Below are 15,290 nucleotides of genomic sequence, written 5' to 3'. Positions count from 1 at the left end.
GTTAAGCTCTGTCTTCCTATGATTCTGTTTATTTGCCAGGAAAAAATAAAAACCCTACAAAGTTAGTGCAAACCTCAAAAGGTCGAACTGATCGAGCAGAATAGTCTCACAGTCAGCCCTTGAATAAAGCCAGATTCCGCACTCTTCATATGGCCAAACCTACAAAGGAGGGAGAAAATCTAAAGCATTGCACTTTTTCAAAGAGCGGACAAAAACAGCAGGACAGCTTATACAACACATGTAGGAATGTGGCTGTCAGAAAATGGATATTATACCTCTGTTCTGACCATTTTACGATTGAAAAAGTCAATTTGGGAGCCATATTATTGAAGCTGACGTATAGAAATGGAAATTGACCGCATCTTGTTTAACAAATCTTATGCAAACAAAAACACAATTACCATTCATACCTTGCTTAGCATACCAACAAGGTTTATCTGCTCCATCACCAACTCATCAGCTTGGGAATTGTCTTCCCGAAAAACACAATTAAAAAGTGATCTATGTCCTTGACAAAATCTCTAACTTCCCGAACAACTTTACTCTTTACCTATTATACATCCAAATTGGTAGAAAAGTGGCATTTCTGGAATGCAATACAAGGGAAAACTAGACATAGAAAACAAAGAGAGAAGACTGACTGATAACTTTAAGAAAAATAGTAAGAACCAGAGATAAGTATTTCAACACTACACAGAAACAAGAAGCCGCCTATGGTGTGAGTGTGTGACCAATATTAACTTTGAAAAACAAAAGTTTATAGAAGTCAAGTTATAAGATCATATAAGCTAATGATGCATAGATTTCTAATAAAATAGTGTGATATCCATGTAGGATCCTATACTTCCTACCATTGCTTTTCTGTGCTTCATGTAGCTATGCAGGTTTTCATTTAAAACTTCACTATGTTTATGAAAATTCAATGTTAATCAATCCTCTTAGACAAAGTATTTGACAGGACTTGCAGACTGAATTTGAATTGATCTTTCTCAAGAAAGTTAGTTGGCAACTTCAATTCCTGAATCATACTCAAATCCGCAGGAAAAATGGACTTTTTAACAGATGAAATCATGATCGGACCAGGATTCTTGGACAACAGAGCAGAAACTTCCAAAACTTTTTGAAAGAAAACCAAATTCTTTCTGATTAAACAAAAAGGTTGATGGCTAACCTCGTAAAATTCAGATGTATCAACTAGAGACAACAGAGAACGCACCAATCTCAGAATAGGGGTTATGTCTATTACTTTCGTAGGGCATCTAGTATTTGAAGCTGAAATATCCGGACATGACAACAGGACAAGTAAAATGTGAAGTTTAGAGCACCCACTACCTCTATGTGCGAAGTCATGGGTTCGAGTCACCATGAGAGCAGGAGTGAAACCCTTTGATCCTCTTTAAAAAAAAAGAAGTAAAATGTGAAGTTTTTTCTCTCTCTCTCTCTTTAGATCATTATCTACTTTTGCACACACTTTTAGCGGTAAAGATACAGTTCATTTTGTAATTCTGTAGTCTATTAGGCAGCCGATTTAACCAGACAAAGTGTTTCACTCGGTTGACATAAATCGCCATGCAAATTTTTTCGCTCATCCTAAGATTAACTTTAACAGAAAGACGAAGGATCTGAGCAGTGGCGGAGCCAGAGTTTCATATCAACTGGGGCACTCAGAAATTTTAGAGAAAAAAAATTAGAATTTAAAATATATCCTAAAATTTTAATAAAAAATAATAAATTTGATAAAATTATAGTAAGATTAATATTTTTAAAATGACATATTTTATTAGTAAAATTTATTACTTTTAGTTATTAGACAATTTTTATATTATGGAATAACTTTAAAATTATAAGAAAAAATTGTGCTAATGTTCATAAAAGAAAAGGAAAATTGAGAAAACTAATATTTCTAGATAACAAGTGTGATTCGAACCTGGGACCTAGCACAATTCATGCAAGCCAACAGCCTTGCCACTGCGCCAAGTTGGCTTGTAGTGAAACTAATAGACTCTCAGTTACTTATATTGATTTTCATATAGAGAAATTAAAAAAAATATAGAAAACTCAGTGAGGCACGGGACCCACTGGGTCCCCACGTGGCTCCGCCCCTGGATCTGAGTATCATTTTATACACCTGCTGCAATTATATTCAAGACCTAAAATTTAATTAACATATGTGCTAATTTTGATGGTTAACTCAACCAAAGCACTTGACACTCGCAAAACCTCAGACCAAATCGATCTGACAATATAAAGTAACAATAAATAAAAAAATTATCATAATAATATATAGCAATATATACTAGCCTTCTTACACGCACATACGCGCGTGGAAGAGCTGCGCTCAAGCGTGCGAATTATGTTTTTGACCGTGGTATGGTTCGCATGTGTATCACATCATTCATTTCTAATAAAAGCCAAGTGCATGCCTGAGATTAACAAATATTCTACCAACTTCACAATTAATCAAGATTTGATAACTGGGCTTCTTTACATTCTCTTCGGGTTTTTTCCTTCTTTTCCATGCTTCTTCAACCGTTTCTTCTCGGCTTCATTTGTTCTCTTCTCATGTCTTTTTTCTCCTCCCCCTCTTCTTTTGCTTCTTTTATTTTTATTTTTATTTTTTTTCTCTATTTTCTGCAATGACCCAAATGATCTCACTATGAGAGGGATTTTCTAAAGGAGGATCAGAAAAAATGTGTGTTCAAATAAGCATTAATTACTTAAGTAGTGTATAATCATATTAAAAACAAAAGCAAAAAAGACATTACAAACCTGGTTAAGTCGAAGGATTATTTGTCCAAAAAAAGTCCAAGCAGGCATGATTATCATATATGCAGTTTATTCTTATATCAATTAATGAAGGGGCTACCAAGGCAGCAACTCCAAACCTCATAAGGCAATAACATAATTATGGCAGGGAGGAACCCCTTCCCACTACACTTAATTAAGGCTCATGAACTGAAATTTCGCCATAATGAAAGTTCAAAACCATCATTTGAAGAACACTAATTATATTGGAGTTTCCTATAATCAAATTGTTAACTTTCGTCAATAGAGTCACTTGTTGCTTTAACACTAAAACAATATCTGAAGCACAAATCAAAGCCAAAGTTAAAAAATATCATCGTTTGAGATGAAATTCGACACTGTTGGCACCACTCCTTTGCCAGTCACTACTTAGTTTTTTCATTTTTTATATGCTCAAAAAAAAAAAAATTCAGCAAAACCAACCTTATATGAACAATCTTCCTCTCCCAGAACCCTTGTGAATTCCAATTATCGAGACAAAAAAAAAAAATTGCGCAAGATCAGTTCAAGGATGATTAATCATCCCAATATAACAAACAGTTGAGAGATGATCACACATAGAAACCAAAAGGGAAAGAATTTCTTATCTTAAAGTACGTAGTTGCCATCAATCATTTCACGGGGAATTTGCTAAACACAATTGGGATGGAAGAGGTTAAAAGTACAGAGCTATACAATACAATTGTTACATGTAAATTAGATGAAAGAACCTAGAGCTTTTCATAATCTATGGTAACATGCACATCCCCCGTGGCAATGTTTTCATTCTATTCGATTATTTTTCTCGTTGGAGACTTCTATCGATTGAAGTCTACGATCTTGAGCGAAGATTGCTCAGGAAAGAAAAAGAAATTGTTTTCTGCTCGCCAATAACAAATCTTGAAAGGAAGAGAGAACGTACGTAAGAGAAGAAAACTGCAAATCAGTTTTTATTCCTCCAACTGCTTGTGGGAGAGAAGAAAACTACTTGAAAGTGGTTTATGTTGTTATCTTTTTACTCTTTTACCCTCTTTGAATAAATTTCTCTATATTAAGCAACTAATAAACCAAGGGCAATTGCAGGGTTTTTTTTGAAAATTTAACCTTAAGCCTTATTGGCTTAATTAATACTAATTTATAAAGGTTTTACTGTAATTTTTTAGGGGAAATGATCATTTACCCAATTTTACCTTAAAAATTGCCCACTTACCTAAACATTCTAAGAGATTATTTCCCTATTACCCAATTAAATATTTTTTTATTCTTTTTTATTTATTTTTGGGACAATTTTGCCCCCTTCTTTGTCACTTAGAGAGAGAAGTGATAGGAGACCTTGCCGGACTCCGGTGACTAGTGGTTGGACGCTGACTCCGGTGATGGGACTCCGGCGACCGGTGACCATAATCCCGAATCCTGCTATCGGACCGATTACCGGATTCTGGCGTCTGATTTTATTCCCCCCCAATAATATCCAGTAATCATATTATTGCCCTCCAATAAACATATTATTGCTCCTTAATAACAAGTTTATTGGGGATCAATAATGAGTGAAAACTAAAGATGTTTTGAATTTTGAAAGCTTTTGGAGGTTTATCCAAATAAACAATCTTATTATTGCCCCCCAATAATCTTATTATTGTCCCCCAATAAAAACATTACTGTCCCCTAATAATATGATTATTGCCACCCAATAATGTGATTATTGCCCCTTAATTAAGCATGCAAATACCAACAAAAAGCAAACCTCGTTGATCCAAACACTAACACCGTCTCAAATTTATTCACAGACCATCTAATAAACACTCATCACAATCCACTTAAAAAAACTCAGAGCTAGAAGCCAAAATCAAAAATAAACTCTTCTTCGTCTTCCTCACATCGCATTCTCTCAAACTCCCACAGAAAATGGCAGCAGCGTCTTCTCTCAATCATGGCGGACCTGTACGGAATGCCGCTAAACTCGGAAGAGGAGGACAACCGCCGCCATTGATGGCCTCTACTCGCCATTCTTTCTGGAAATTCTCCCGGCTCCGGCCCCTATGCAGCTTCGAATAACTCTTATGTTGCTTCTCCGATCGCTTTCGCTTTGCCTCCATTCTCCTCAAGCTCTGCAGCTCCTTCCTCTTCCTCCACTCATCCTCTGTCTCTGTCGAAAGCAAGCAAGTCCTCATCAGAGGCACCATACACGGCCAGGGTACATGACATGTCGTTGCCTCCTCCTCTCTCACTGGAGTCCTCGCCGCGGGCGAGAAGTCTGAGACTGAAGACGATCATTTGAGTTGCAGCCCCGCCTTGGCCTCCGGGTCCACCCCAAACCGACCGTTCAACGATAGCCCCAGGCTCAGCTCAACTTCGTTCGAATCTTGCACCTGCTCGTCAACGACGACTTTTCGAGATAAATCGTCGCCGGAAACAATTCTCCTCAACATATCTCCCTGAAAATTACTCACTGGAGAAAGGAGAACAGAGAGAAAGGAGAGAGAGAGAGAGAGAGAGAGAGAGAGAGAGAGAGAGAGAGGAGCCGGCGGAGTGGAGAGTGAGGAGAGAGAGGAAAAAGTGGCATCTATATAGTTTCTTAATCATACGAAGGGCAAAACTGTCATTAAATGTTAAATTGGGTAAATGAGATTAAAATTCTTACTGGAGTAAGTAGACAATTTTTAGGCTAAAATTGAGTAAGTGGTCACTGCCCTTTTTCCCTCACTTTTTCTCAATGGCAATAATTTAATTCTTTTAAATGACCCCGAGTTCATTAACTCTGGTCTTGTTCCAATTCCAGCACTATAGAGACAATACTCTACAACAAGCAGACAATCGTTTAGCCAAGAAAAACCAGCATTCACAGATTATATTCACATGTTGTCTCCATGCCAACTGATGCATATATAACTTCAAAGAGGTCAAAGGGCCCTATGATCTTGGAAATATGAATTTCCAACAAATCCATCATCAACAAACAAAACCATCTAATTTGTTACTACCGAGTTCTTTTAAGGAATATCTCCACACAATTGAACTACCCTAAGATGGACGATTATTAGTTGAAGCAAGCAGATATGTTCTTCTTTTCCCCACTTAACTCAAATTCAACTCCTGAAGGTTGAGCAACAGACTATCGGAGTTAAGATAAACTTTATTATCTGAATTGGAGATGATTTGTGCAATTTCTCTTCCAGCTTCAATCTTCCTTAGAGTGACAAATGCTGGGTTCTTGGCAGTGGCTTCACCTATCAGCTGGGCACTTTTTGCTTCACCCTGGAAAGCAAGGGAACATAAAACAGCAGACATTAGATTCAGAGGAGCAAACAAACCAAAACGAAACTCATAACCAAGAAATCTTGATGCATTTTGATAACCATTGTCTGGGGAATGGTATTATTAGAAACATTCTTTATCTTCCTCACCAAACAAGCAATTAGAATGAAAGAGTGGCTCATCAATACAGAGTGAAGTTGTGGGAGCGGCCATGACTTGGCAAACTAACTAACAAGCAAATGAGACAAAGGGGTTGACAATTGATCATGAGGTGGAAGGGATCCACCGTTTTCTTGACCATGTATTTACTCAATAACAAGCAATTTCTATTTACCGTGAAATCAAAGGGCACCGGACCAATGCTAACAATTACCATGATTTCTTTAAAACTGGTGCATTCTAAGTAAAATTAGAGAAATTGCAGATATCTGTACCAAACATATAAACAAATATGAGGATTAGCATGTCTCTGTCTCACCTCGGCTCTGATAATAGCACTTTTCTTGTCTTGTTCAGCTTTCTCCACAACATACTTGGCCCTCTCAGCTTCTTGAGCAGCTACTTGTTTCGCTTCAATTGCAATCATAAACTCCTTCCCAAAAGTCAGGCTGGTAATAGATACATCATCCATTGCAATATTGAACTTGGCTGCCCTCTCTGTCAAAATCTTCCGAATTTCCCTACTAACGGTCTGAAATAGAAAGAATACAACAAATCAACAATCACTGACGTTGTCCAATCTTCAACTTATCCTTCAGACAATGTACAAAGACGAATGTTACAAAACACAAAGACCCTTCATCATGGGTATAAATATAAATGATTTGGATGATAGAAATAATGGTATTAAAAAACAGGGTTATCTCACGAACATATATCTGGTCATTTCTTTGCTAATTAACTGAACTCATACCAATCATTTTCACTGAATTACCGTTTTGGTTTGTTAAAAGAAGGTAACCAAAGAAGAAAAAAGTCTGTAAGAAAATTGGTGATTTTTAACTGAACAAAAACAGTCCTATAGTTCAAAGAAACCAATAGGCCTTACTGCATACCTCTCTCTGAGTAATCAGTTGGCTAGCATTATATTGTGCAACTACAGCTTTCAAAGTTTCATGAATGATTGACTTCATGATCCTGTCAACATAATCCACACCTAAAGTACGATAAATTGTAGGTAATTGGTCAGGCACAGGACGGACCAGAACTCGAAGCCCTATTTTCACCTGCAATGCAAAACCAAGAAATACATTTACTATTATTTTCTATACCAACAATAAAGTGTATGTATCAAATACACCAGAGATTTGATCAAAATCATCTTCCACAACAAAAACATAACTGCTGCATATGTAAATTCTTTTACCAACATTCAAAGCACTCCACTAGAAGTCTCTAGGCACAACCAATTTTATTTAAGACAGGAGATATCAATTTCAATACATACAAACAGGATGAGATAGAACAGTTTACCATATATATATATATATATATATATATATATATATATATATCTTTTAAGAATACCAACATTTCATATGAAATCTGATATTTTTGAGGCAACAGATATGAAATCTTTGTACTTATATCATGATAATGATTTCATATGTTTAACGGTTTAAGTTCCATTCATATCAACATAAAGACCTTCATGTCAAGTGCTCGATGGTCTTGACAAAGAGATGCGCCAATTAAAAATCACTATAGATATTAGCCACCATCACCATTTCATATCAGAAGATTCATATGGCATAGAAGTTTGTATGCAACAAGAGTAAATGATTTTTCAGCTCTAACCACACCTAGCTGACTAAAGTATAAAGACGCAGTACTGCTCTAATTTCAGACTTTAAAGACATGTTCTTCAAAGTTTGTGTCAAAACTTTACATAAGGTAGTTGGAATAATGGTGTTTTGAAATGGACTGAATATTTGCAATCCGAGTATTTAAATGTCCAAACCTTATTATACAATTTTCAGAGTTTTTCCAGAAAAGGTTTATTCATACCATCTGGAGGTCACGGCTTCCAGCAATGCTGTCCACAAAATGGGGTCGTGCGCGGACATCATAGATGATTGGCCTCTCAAACCATGGAATTATTAGGTGTGTCCCTTCCGGATAGACCTGCAACTCTTAAGATATCAGTGGATTATATTGACATAGTAGATACAGAAAGTAGAACATAAAGGACTTCTATACTCATAAGTCATAACTAAGGACTAGGAAGGTATCCAAATATGCGACTGCAGAATCCCACATCACATGCATACTCGGTCAATCTCAGTTACAGAAGATATTACCAGGAATCTCATCATAATTCCTTTCAAGGTAATGTGTTGGACCCAAGTCACCCAACACATCCCTAGTTCGTAATAAAAATATTTATCAACAGCGTTCTAAAACAAAACAAAATCAATTCTCTACCACGTATTTCGAGCCTCAGTTGAGATCAAATGGTCATGATGTTTAAAAGCACGAGTTTAAGATAACAAATAGGTTCTTTCATGTGTCCACATAAATTTTACCCACAGATATAAGAACCTACAAAAGAAAAGCAATTACTAACAGCAACTTTAGTACAATAATAATCTGAGAAAAGCATAACCTTGTCTTTGACACCAGTAATGCGGTTGAACACAATAGCCCGGCTCCCTCCTTCAACATTGTAGAGACCATTGTTAAGTCCATAAACACCAAGACCACCAATAACTCCCACAGTAAGCAAAGTACCAATCCCCCGAACTGGCACTTTCGGAACTTTCATATTCTTGAAATTCATGTTTGTGAGTGCTGAGAATCTGCAAGATGAATGCCATTTTAAACGTGAGCAGAACAGAGATAATTAAAATAGAGAACAGAACATATCTCTTTGCCTTTGGATTGCTAGAAAATAGAGCAGAACAAAAGATATCGGTAATCACAATAACTCCCACAAATAGATAACCACAACTCTACTAAGTTCAAGAATACCATAGCCAACGAACTAAACGCTTGGTAGTAAAATTATGCAGGTAAAATATCTCTAGTTCTGTTTTCCCACAACTTTCTGTGAAACCAAAAATCACCCAATAACATCGAAACACAAAAGAACGAGCCCAAAATGTGAATCTGCTAGATGGTTTTCAAGAAATCAAACTAAACTTTATCAAAAACCGATGCTCATTCTTACTATTCTTAACACCAAGAAACAACACAGTAGTGTATATACAACACAATTGTAGGAGATCGACTTAAACAAATAAAGCAAGCCCAACTTGAACGATCTCTTTTTTCACCACGCAAACGCTAAACCCAGATAGAGAGAACACACCAACTGGTTTCAAATATTTGATCCAAATTGCTGATTCTTCCCCCAATTGCGTTGTGTTTTGTTTGCTAAAGAACTATTAATTTCACCACCCAAATACAAATCACAAGTAAATGCAGAAATCAACAACGAACAGAGACATTGCAAGCCCAACAATAAATCGAAAAATAAATAAAAAAGGCAAAACGAAAATCACGATACCCAGAATCCAATAGTCGCCAACAGAGAACTGTAGAGAGAAGAAGGGTTTAGGGTTTAACACTATTGATAATAAAAAAGCGAGAGAAGTTTATCTCTAAAAGAAATAGGGGCAGTATGCGTGAGAAAGGGGTTAGTACTCCTCACGTGCTGGCACGTGCCAACTTCTTGCTCTTTATCCAAAAAAAAAAAAAAATGTCGTACGCTCCACTGTATCCAATAAAACGACACGTCGTGTAGAGGGAGAAGAAGTTTTGGAGCTGACGACGCCGTTTTGCAAATTACAAAAGCCCAAAGTAAAACCACCCCACTTTCCCCATTTCCTTTTCAAATTGCAGAAACTTTCCCACTCTCTCTGACAGAGAGAGAGAGCTTCTTCTATGGCGAACGGTATCCAATCGCCGACTCCGTTCTTGTTGAGCCCGAACAACGACCAACTCGAACGCGCGCAGGTACGCGCCGCACGCGCGGCCGCCAATCGGCGCAAAGCTGCAGCGGTTACCAGTCTTCCTTCTCCGCCGAACGATCCTTGCCTCAGCGACGAACAGGTTGCCGAACTCTTCCACCGCTGCATCAAACTCGCCAGCGAAAATGTCCGTACACAGTCTCCCCTCTTTGTTTTTATCTATACGTATATATACACGTTGCTGCCGTATATAGAAATATGCTTAAGAAACTGTGGTTTCTTTAATGCTCAATTTGTAGTTTTAGGGTTTATTGCTTGATTTACTTGATAATGCTTCGTTTGGTTGACAGAAGAACAGAGCTCACAACTCTCATACTGAGTCAGTTCTTTTGTTTTTGTGCCTTTTTCTTTTCTGTATTGTAGAAAATAAACCAGAAGAACAGTTGGGAGCTTAAGCTTATAGATCATCTCAGCGACATTATTAAAGTCGAAGCGGGAAATGACTCAGAGACAAATTTCCAAAAGGTTTGGAGCATTTATGATGAAATTAGTTGGTGTTGGAGATATTGTTGGGAATTATTGATTTTATGATTGTATTGTTTTGAGTGGTCAGGCAAGTTGTACATTAGAAGCAGGGGTGAAAATTTACTCTCTGAGGGTGGATTCAGTGCACGCTGAAGCGTATAAAGTTCTGGGTAGGATCAATCGAGCTGGTCTTGAAGATGGACAAGGTATCTCCCTTTACTCATTGGTTTAGGTCTGTAGATGTTTTTGGATTATTGGTTTTGTCTCGCTCTTAGTTTTGGCATTTCATAATGTGGAGGTTTAATACTTTTGTTGCTTTGGTAAGTACCCTAATACGGTGCTTTTGTGGCAGAGACCACTATGGAGGATGGCAATGTCAGCGATGGGAAGGATAAGAGTCAGTGTAAGAAAGAGGTGGAGCGGAAGGTATGCATTTTCAATTAGATGAATAGTATAATCCGACTGCAAGTGCAAACTAACGGATGTGGTTTTTGAAGGTATCACCACTATCGACATTGGAATCGTCCTTTGAAGCTCTAAACTTGAAGAAGTTTGATGGTATTTTTACAAGATAGCTTATTATTCTGGTCATTGACCTGCCATTTTTTCTGCCTTATGAATTCTGAGTTATTGTTATTTCCTGGATTTAGTTGCATTCGTGGTAGATCCCCTATATCATCAAACATCTGCACAGTTTGATGAAGGTGGAGCCAAGGGTCTGCTATTGAATAATCTTGGAGTATATGGAAGATGCCAGGTGCTTTTTGATTCTTCAGAAATTCCAGGGAAGTGCAGATCATGTCGATTGAAAAATAAAGCCTTGGATTTGATAGATTTATCTTTTGAGAAAGGTGTGTGGCATTTCTGATTTTGACAGTAAAATCTCTCTGGTTTATCTGCCTAAAATACAACCTTATGCCCCCACTGTTTTTGGTTTCTTTGTAGAATCAATTCAGCAGATGGTGACTCACATGCTTGGAAAAAATGAAATTTCTCCTACTCTAAATGATATACTATGCCGTATTGATAAAGATAATCGACGACCAGCACAAGCTTTTAATATAACCCAGAATCCAGATCTTCCTGCAGATGCATTTGATGATAACGAAGTTGGGTTAGACTTTTCATCTGGGAGATATGACACGGCGACCATTGAACATGAACGTGGTGATGATATATATGTCAGTCATGAGGATGTAAACTTTGGAACATTTCAAAGTCATCAGGAGGTATTTTATATAGCTATTCTGAATTCATTTAGACCTTGATACTTGCTTGTCACATGTAACATGCTTCAATAGTTTTCTAATTCTCTATGGATCCCTGCTAAAAGGAAAAGATAATATGAATAAGTTTGCTAATTTGTGTAGGATAATAACTCGTACACATCAGTTGAAGCTGATATGGATGCCAGATTTGAGGAAGTTTCCACGTTTTTGTTACAAGGGTTGGCAATCACTTCCAAGAAAAATGCATGGGCCGGTCCTGATCACTGGAAATATTGGAGGCCTAAGGGTTGGTATTCAAACAAAAATGCCAATAAGGTTGCTATGTTGTGGGTAAACCTTGACTTTTCTGTCTTTGGTATCTGTTCTGTAGGTTCTGAGGATGCTCCTGCCACTCCAAGTACACCAACTAATAAGAGATCAAAGAACAAAAACAATACACAAGTTGAGCTTGTTTTCACAACATCTATAGACAAAGAATTTCCAGATATATTTTCTCCACCAAAAACTTTGAAGTCCTTACTCCTATCTGCAAATAGAGTACCAAGTCACAGGCTTCCAGAAGATTGCCATTATCCAGCTGACGATCTTGTCAAGTTGTTCCTTCTTCCTAGTGTTCTGGTAATATATACTTCTTCATGTTCTCCAATTAGGTTGTATACATATCCATGACAAAATTTGTAAATTAACATGGGCATTCTGATGCAATCATGATTCCACTGTTATAGGATCCCAATATGTTAAGCATACTAGATAAGCCATGGGTTTTGATGGCCACAGCATAAGTATCCACAAAACTATGGTTTGCTAGTTAAAGAAATGAATTGAATTATATCCTTACTTGTACCTTAACATGATACTGCTCAAAATTTGTTGACTTGTACAATGCCATGTACTGTACTGTTTTCATGCTTAATTTCATACAGAAGTAAGCGCTGGTTTTGGTATTTGCGAAGCATAGGTTAGGTTAAGCAGATTTTGAATTTATTATTGGGGGTAAAATCATATTGTGGTCTTGTCTGGTTGAGACACCCAAATGCTTAGTGTCCCCTAGCTGCAGGATATTTGCGTTTTGCAATTTTCTCGTGTTTTTGCATAGATTTTGTAGATGTGATTGAACCCCTGTACTGCTTGTTGTGGCTAAAGTTTAAGTTTTGATTGTAGTTGCTTGGGAAGAGAAGACGGAATCATATAGGTATCAACTTCTTTCCTTGGAAATGTTCTCTCTTCTTAATTTATTGGTGGATGAGCTATATTTTTGTGTTCTTCATAAAATCTAATCGAATGCATCCTGTCATACCGTAAGAATGATATTGAATCTTTATCAAATTCATGCATGTTGTACTGCTCTCTCTCTCTCTCGACTTCCATCTTGTGGCTCAATTTTTATGAATTGTGGCATGTTGTGCCACTACTTTGATGGTCTCTGCTATTTTTTCAAGAAGAAAAGGCTGATTTGTCCCATCTCTTTGCCTTCTTTGATATCATAGAAAGTATCTCTACGAAGATTTGGAAACTAAACATCCTAGCATTATTTTTTTTCAGATGATAACTCATGGGAACAAAGAAATAATTTTGATGAAGCATTGCCATCATGGGGCAATTTGAGTGTGGCTAGTGATCAATATAATGATGGATGTGCTCATGGCAGTGTGGAAGATTTGGATACACTAATCCCTCAACCTCGCCAGGTTGGTTTTTCTTCCTTATTGGTGAATTTAAAAATCCATCCCTGATCTCATTTGGATTAGGCAGTAGGCGTTCCGTTGATTGGGTGTAGTGTAAAATTTAGCATGCTTTGCCAAACTGCAAACTTCAATAATTAGTTAGAGAAACGAAAAATTTCACTAAATAGACTCTTTTTAAAAGTTTTTCTTGAATGTTATCTTCCTTTTAATTAGTTTTCCTGGGTTTACTGTATCATATATATATTTTTTTAATCTCAAAGTACAACAGGGTTGCATCTTTCTTTATTTTGTTTTCGGAAACGTAATCCTCAAGGAATTTTCAGTGATTTTTATCCATCAAGAATAATGTCTTTACTTGTGACTTCTGACATCTCAGGTAACCAGAATTGAAGTTCAGTGTGACAGAACTTCAAAAGGAGTTGATCTTCATGCATTGAAAAAAACTCTTTGGGATCACATGCAAGAATTTGTTAAAGGTCCTGAACTGGTGAGCATATTCTGTTAACTCATGAGATTTTTTTTTTTTTCAATTATCTTTGTTAAAAATGGTTTCAATCAATTATTCAAGTTTAGTTATTAAACCTGTGTACAAAAACCTCGAAAGAAGTTACTTGCTTTATCCTTCTACTTATGTGTTAAATCTCATTACTTTAGTATCTCTTTGCAAGCTCTTTAGTGAACTTTCATTTGTGTCATGTTGTGTTTTGATATCTACCATATGAAGTTTCTGGTGTGTGCTGAGTTATATTTTCATTACAATAGGAGTTGAAGGATACTATATCTTTCAAAGTTATCCTGTCCACCTTTCCCATCAACTGCCAAGCTACAATGCCTGAGGATATTTCACCCCATTTGTGTTTCATCTGCCTTTTGCATTTGGCAAATGAGCATGGGCTAAGCATACATGGCTTCCCCAGTTTAGATGACTTGAGCATTCATCTTCCCTCTTGTTTAAACTCATCCGATGGAGTGGTCCAGCCTTCATCATGGCCTAAGATGCAGTGTATATATTGATATGTAAATATTTGAAGGTAGCATGTCTTCACCTTATGCAAGTTGGCAGGGTCTCAGCATCTGTGAAAGCAAAGTAAGCCTATTTTAACCGTCTTGATCCACATATTTTGTTGCATGCATTTGTCTATAATGTGAGCATGCCACTAAACATTGCTTAATCTTATCCAGATTATGTATATGCTGTTCAATGTGCCTATTATGAGTATCTTTTAAGTATCAGTTTCAGCCAAACGTTGCTTCCAGTGTTGCCTTCTGTTTGATTTTGCCTCTAAGCTATCAACTTTTTTATCTACGCATCTAGTTTATTAAAAGCTTCTAACCATGTTTTGTTTAGCCAATTGTTGAATTTGATTCAAGGATAAGCTCTCTTGAAGTAAGCTAGGTTAGTCTTATCGGACCAATTATATGCGCTACAGCTATCGATCTCTGCTAAGCTCTCAACTAAATAGGCATTTTGCAGTCAATACAAGTTATGGTTGTCAATGATCTGTTGCTTAGTTGTATCAAAAGGATAAGGGAGTATCTAAGTTTGTTGGCAAAAGATCTGATGGTGCAATGCACGTTGAGCTTTGCTTTTATGAGATTTCTGTTTTGAGCCTCACATCTATTTGAAAGCCAGAAAAGTGAAATCGTCGAGCCTCCGGTCTATTCCAAGCAAAAGTGAATCCTATAACCTAGAAAGTGACTGAGAAAGACAAATCATATAACATAACTAGGCAAAGGACATTTACAGAAGGAACATGGGGGGAATGCTTTTGTTTTAGTTATTTTGGGTTGGATGCTTTGTCTGCATTAGAGACGCTATCTGATCTGGGTCCCTTATCTGTCTGCACAGTAGTATAATTGACTGGATTAGTGATCTAAGAACTTTGAAAACTTAGGGGTTA

The 15,290-nt window shown here is 36.9% G+C and overlaps 2 protein-coding genes across 3 annotated transcripts; one reads left to right on the top strand and one right to left on the bottom strand.

The window, feature by feature from the left end:
• Positions 1-5,570: 5,570 nt before the first annotated feature.
• On the bottom strand, positions 5,571-9,676 carry LOC112167402 (prohibitin-1, mitochondrial). Its single transcript, XM_024304418.2, has 6 exons — positions 9,548-9,676; positions 8,645-8,837; positions 8,047-8,163; positions 7,095-7,265; positions 6,518-6,730; positions 5,571-6,039 (listed from the first exon to the last, which is right to left on the bottom strand). Exons 2-6 carry the CDS (start codon positions 8,816-8,818, stop codon positions 5,860-5,862), a joined length of 855 nt encoding a protein of 284 aa, XP_024160186.1. The 5' UTR covers positions 8,819-8,837; positions 9,548-9,676; the 3' UTR covers positions 5,571-5,859.
• A 210-nt stretch (positions 9,677-9,886) lies between these two features.
• On the top strand, positions 9,887-14,661 carry LOC112201939 (condensin complex subunit 2). 2 transcript variants are annotated; one of them, XR_002936990.2, is made up of 14 exons: positions 9,887-10,137; positions 10,374-10,475; positions 10,564-10,681; positions 10,828-10,901; positions 10,973-11,033; positions 11,126-11,326; positions 11,421-11,704; positions 11,846-11,990; positions 12,075-12,322; positions 12,866-12,896; positions 13,247-13,392; positions 13,766-13,876; positions 14,152-14,476; positions 14,572-14,661. XR_002936990.2 is itself a non-coding variant. In XM_024342866.2 (13 exons), exons 1-13 carry the CDS (start codon positions 9,925-9,927, stop codon positions 14,401-14,403), a joined length of 1,986 nt encoding a protein of 661 aa, XP_024198634.1. In that variant the 5' UTR covers positions 9,887-9,924; the 3' UTR covers positions 14,404-14,648. The 2 variants fall into 2 exon arrangements, 1 of the variants encoding a protein (XP_024198634.1); XM_024342866.2 differs by having other exon boundaries at positions 14,152-14,648.
• Positions 14,662-15,290: the final 629 nt, after the last annotated feature.

This window comes from Rosa chinensis, chromosome 5, assembly GCF_002994745.2.
Source record: "Rosa chinensis cultivar Old Blush chromosome 5, RchiOBHm-V2, whole genome shotgun sequence".
NCBI classification, from domain to species: domain Eukaryota; kingdom Viridiplantae; phylum Streptophyta; class Magnoliopsida; order Rosales; family Rosaceae; genus Rosa; species Rosa chinensis.
Note: the sequence above shows the minus strand (reverse complement) of the source record. Positions and strands in the feature narration are given on the sequence as shown.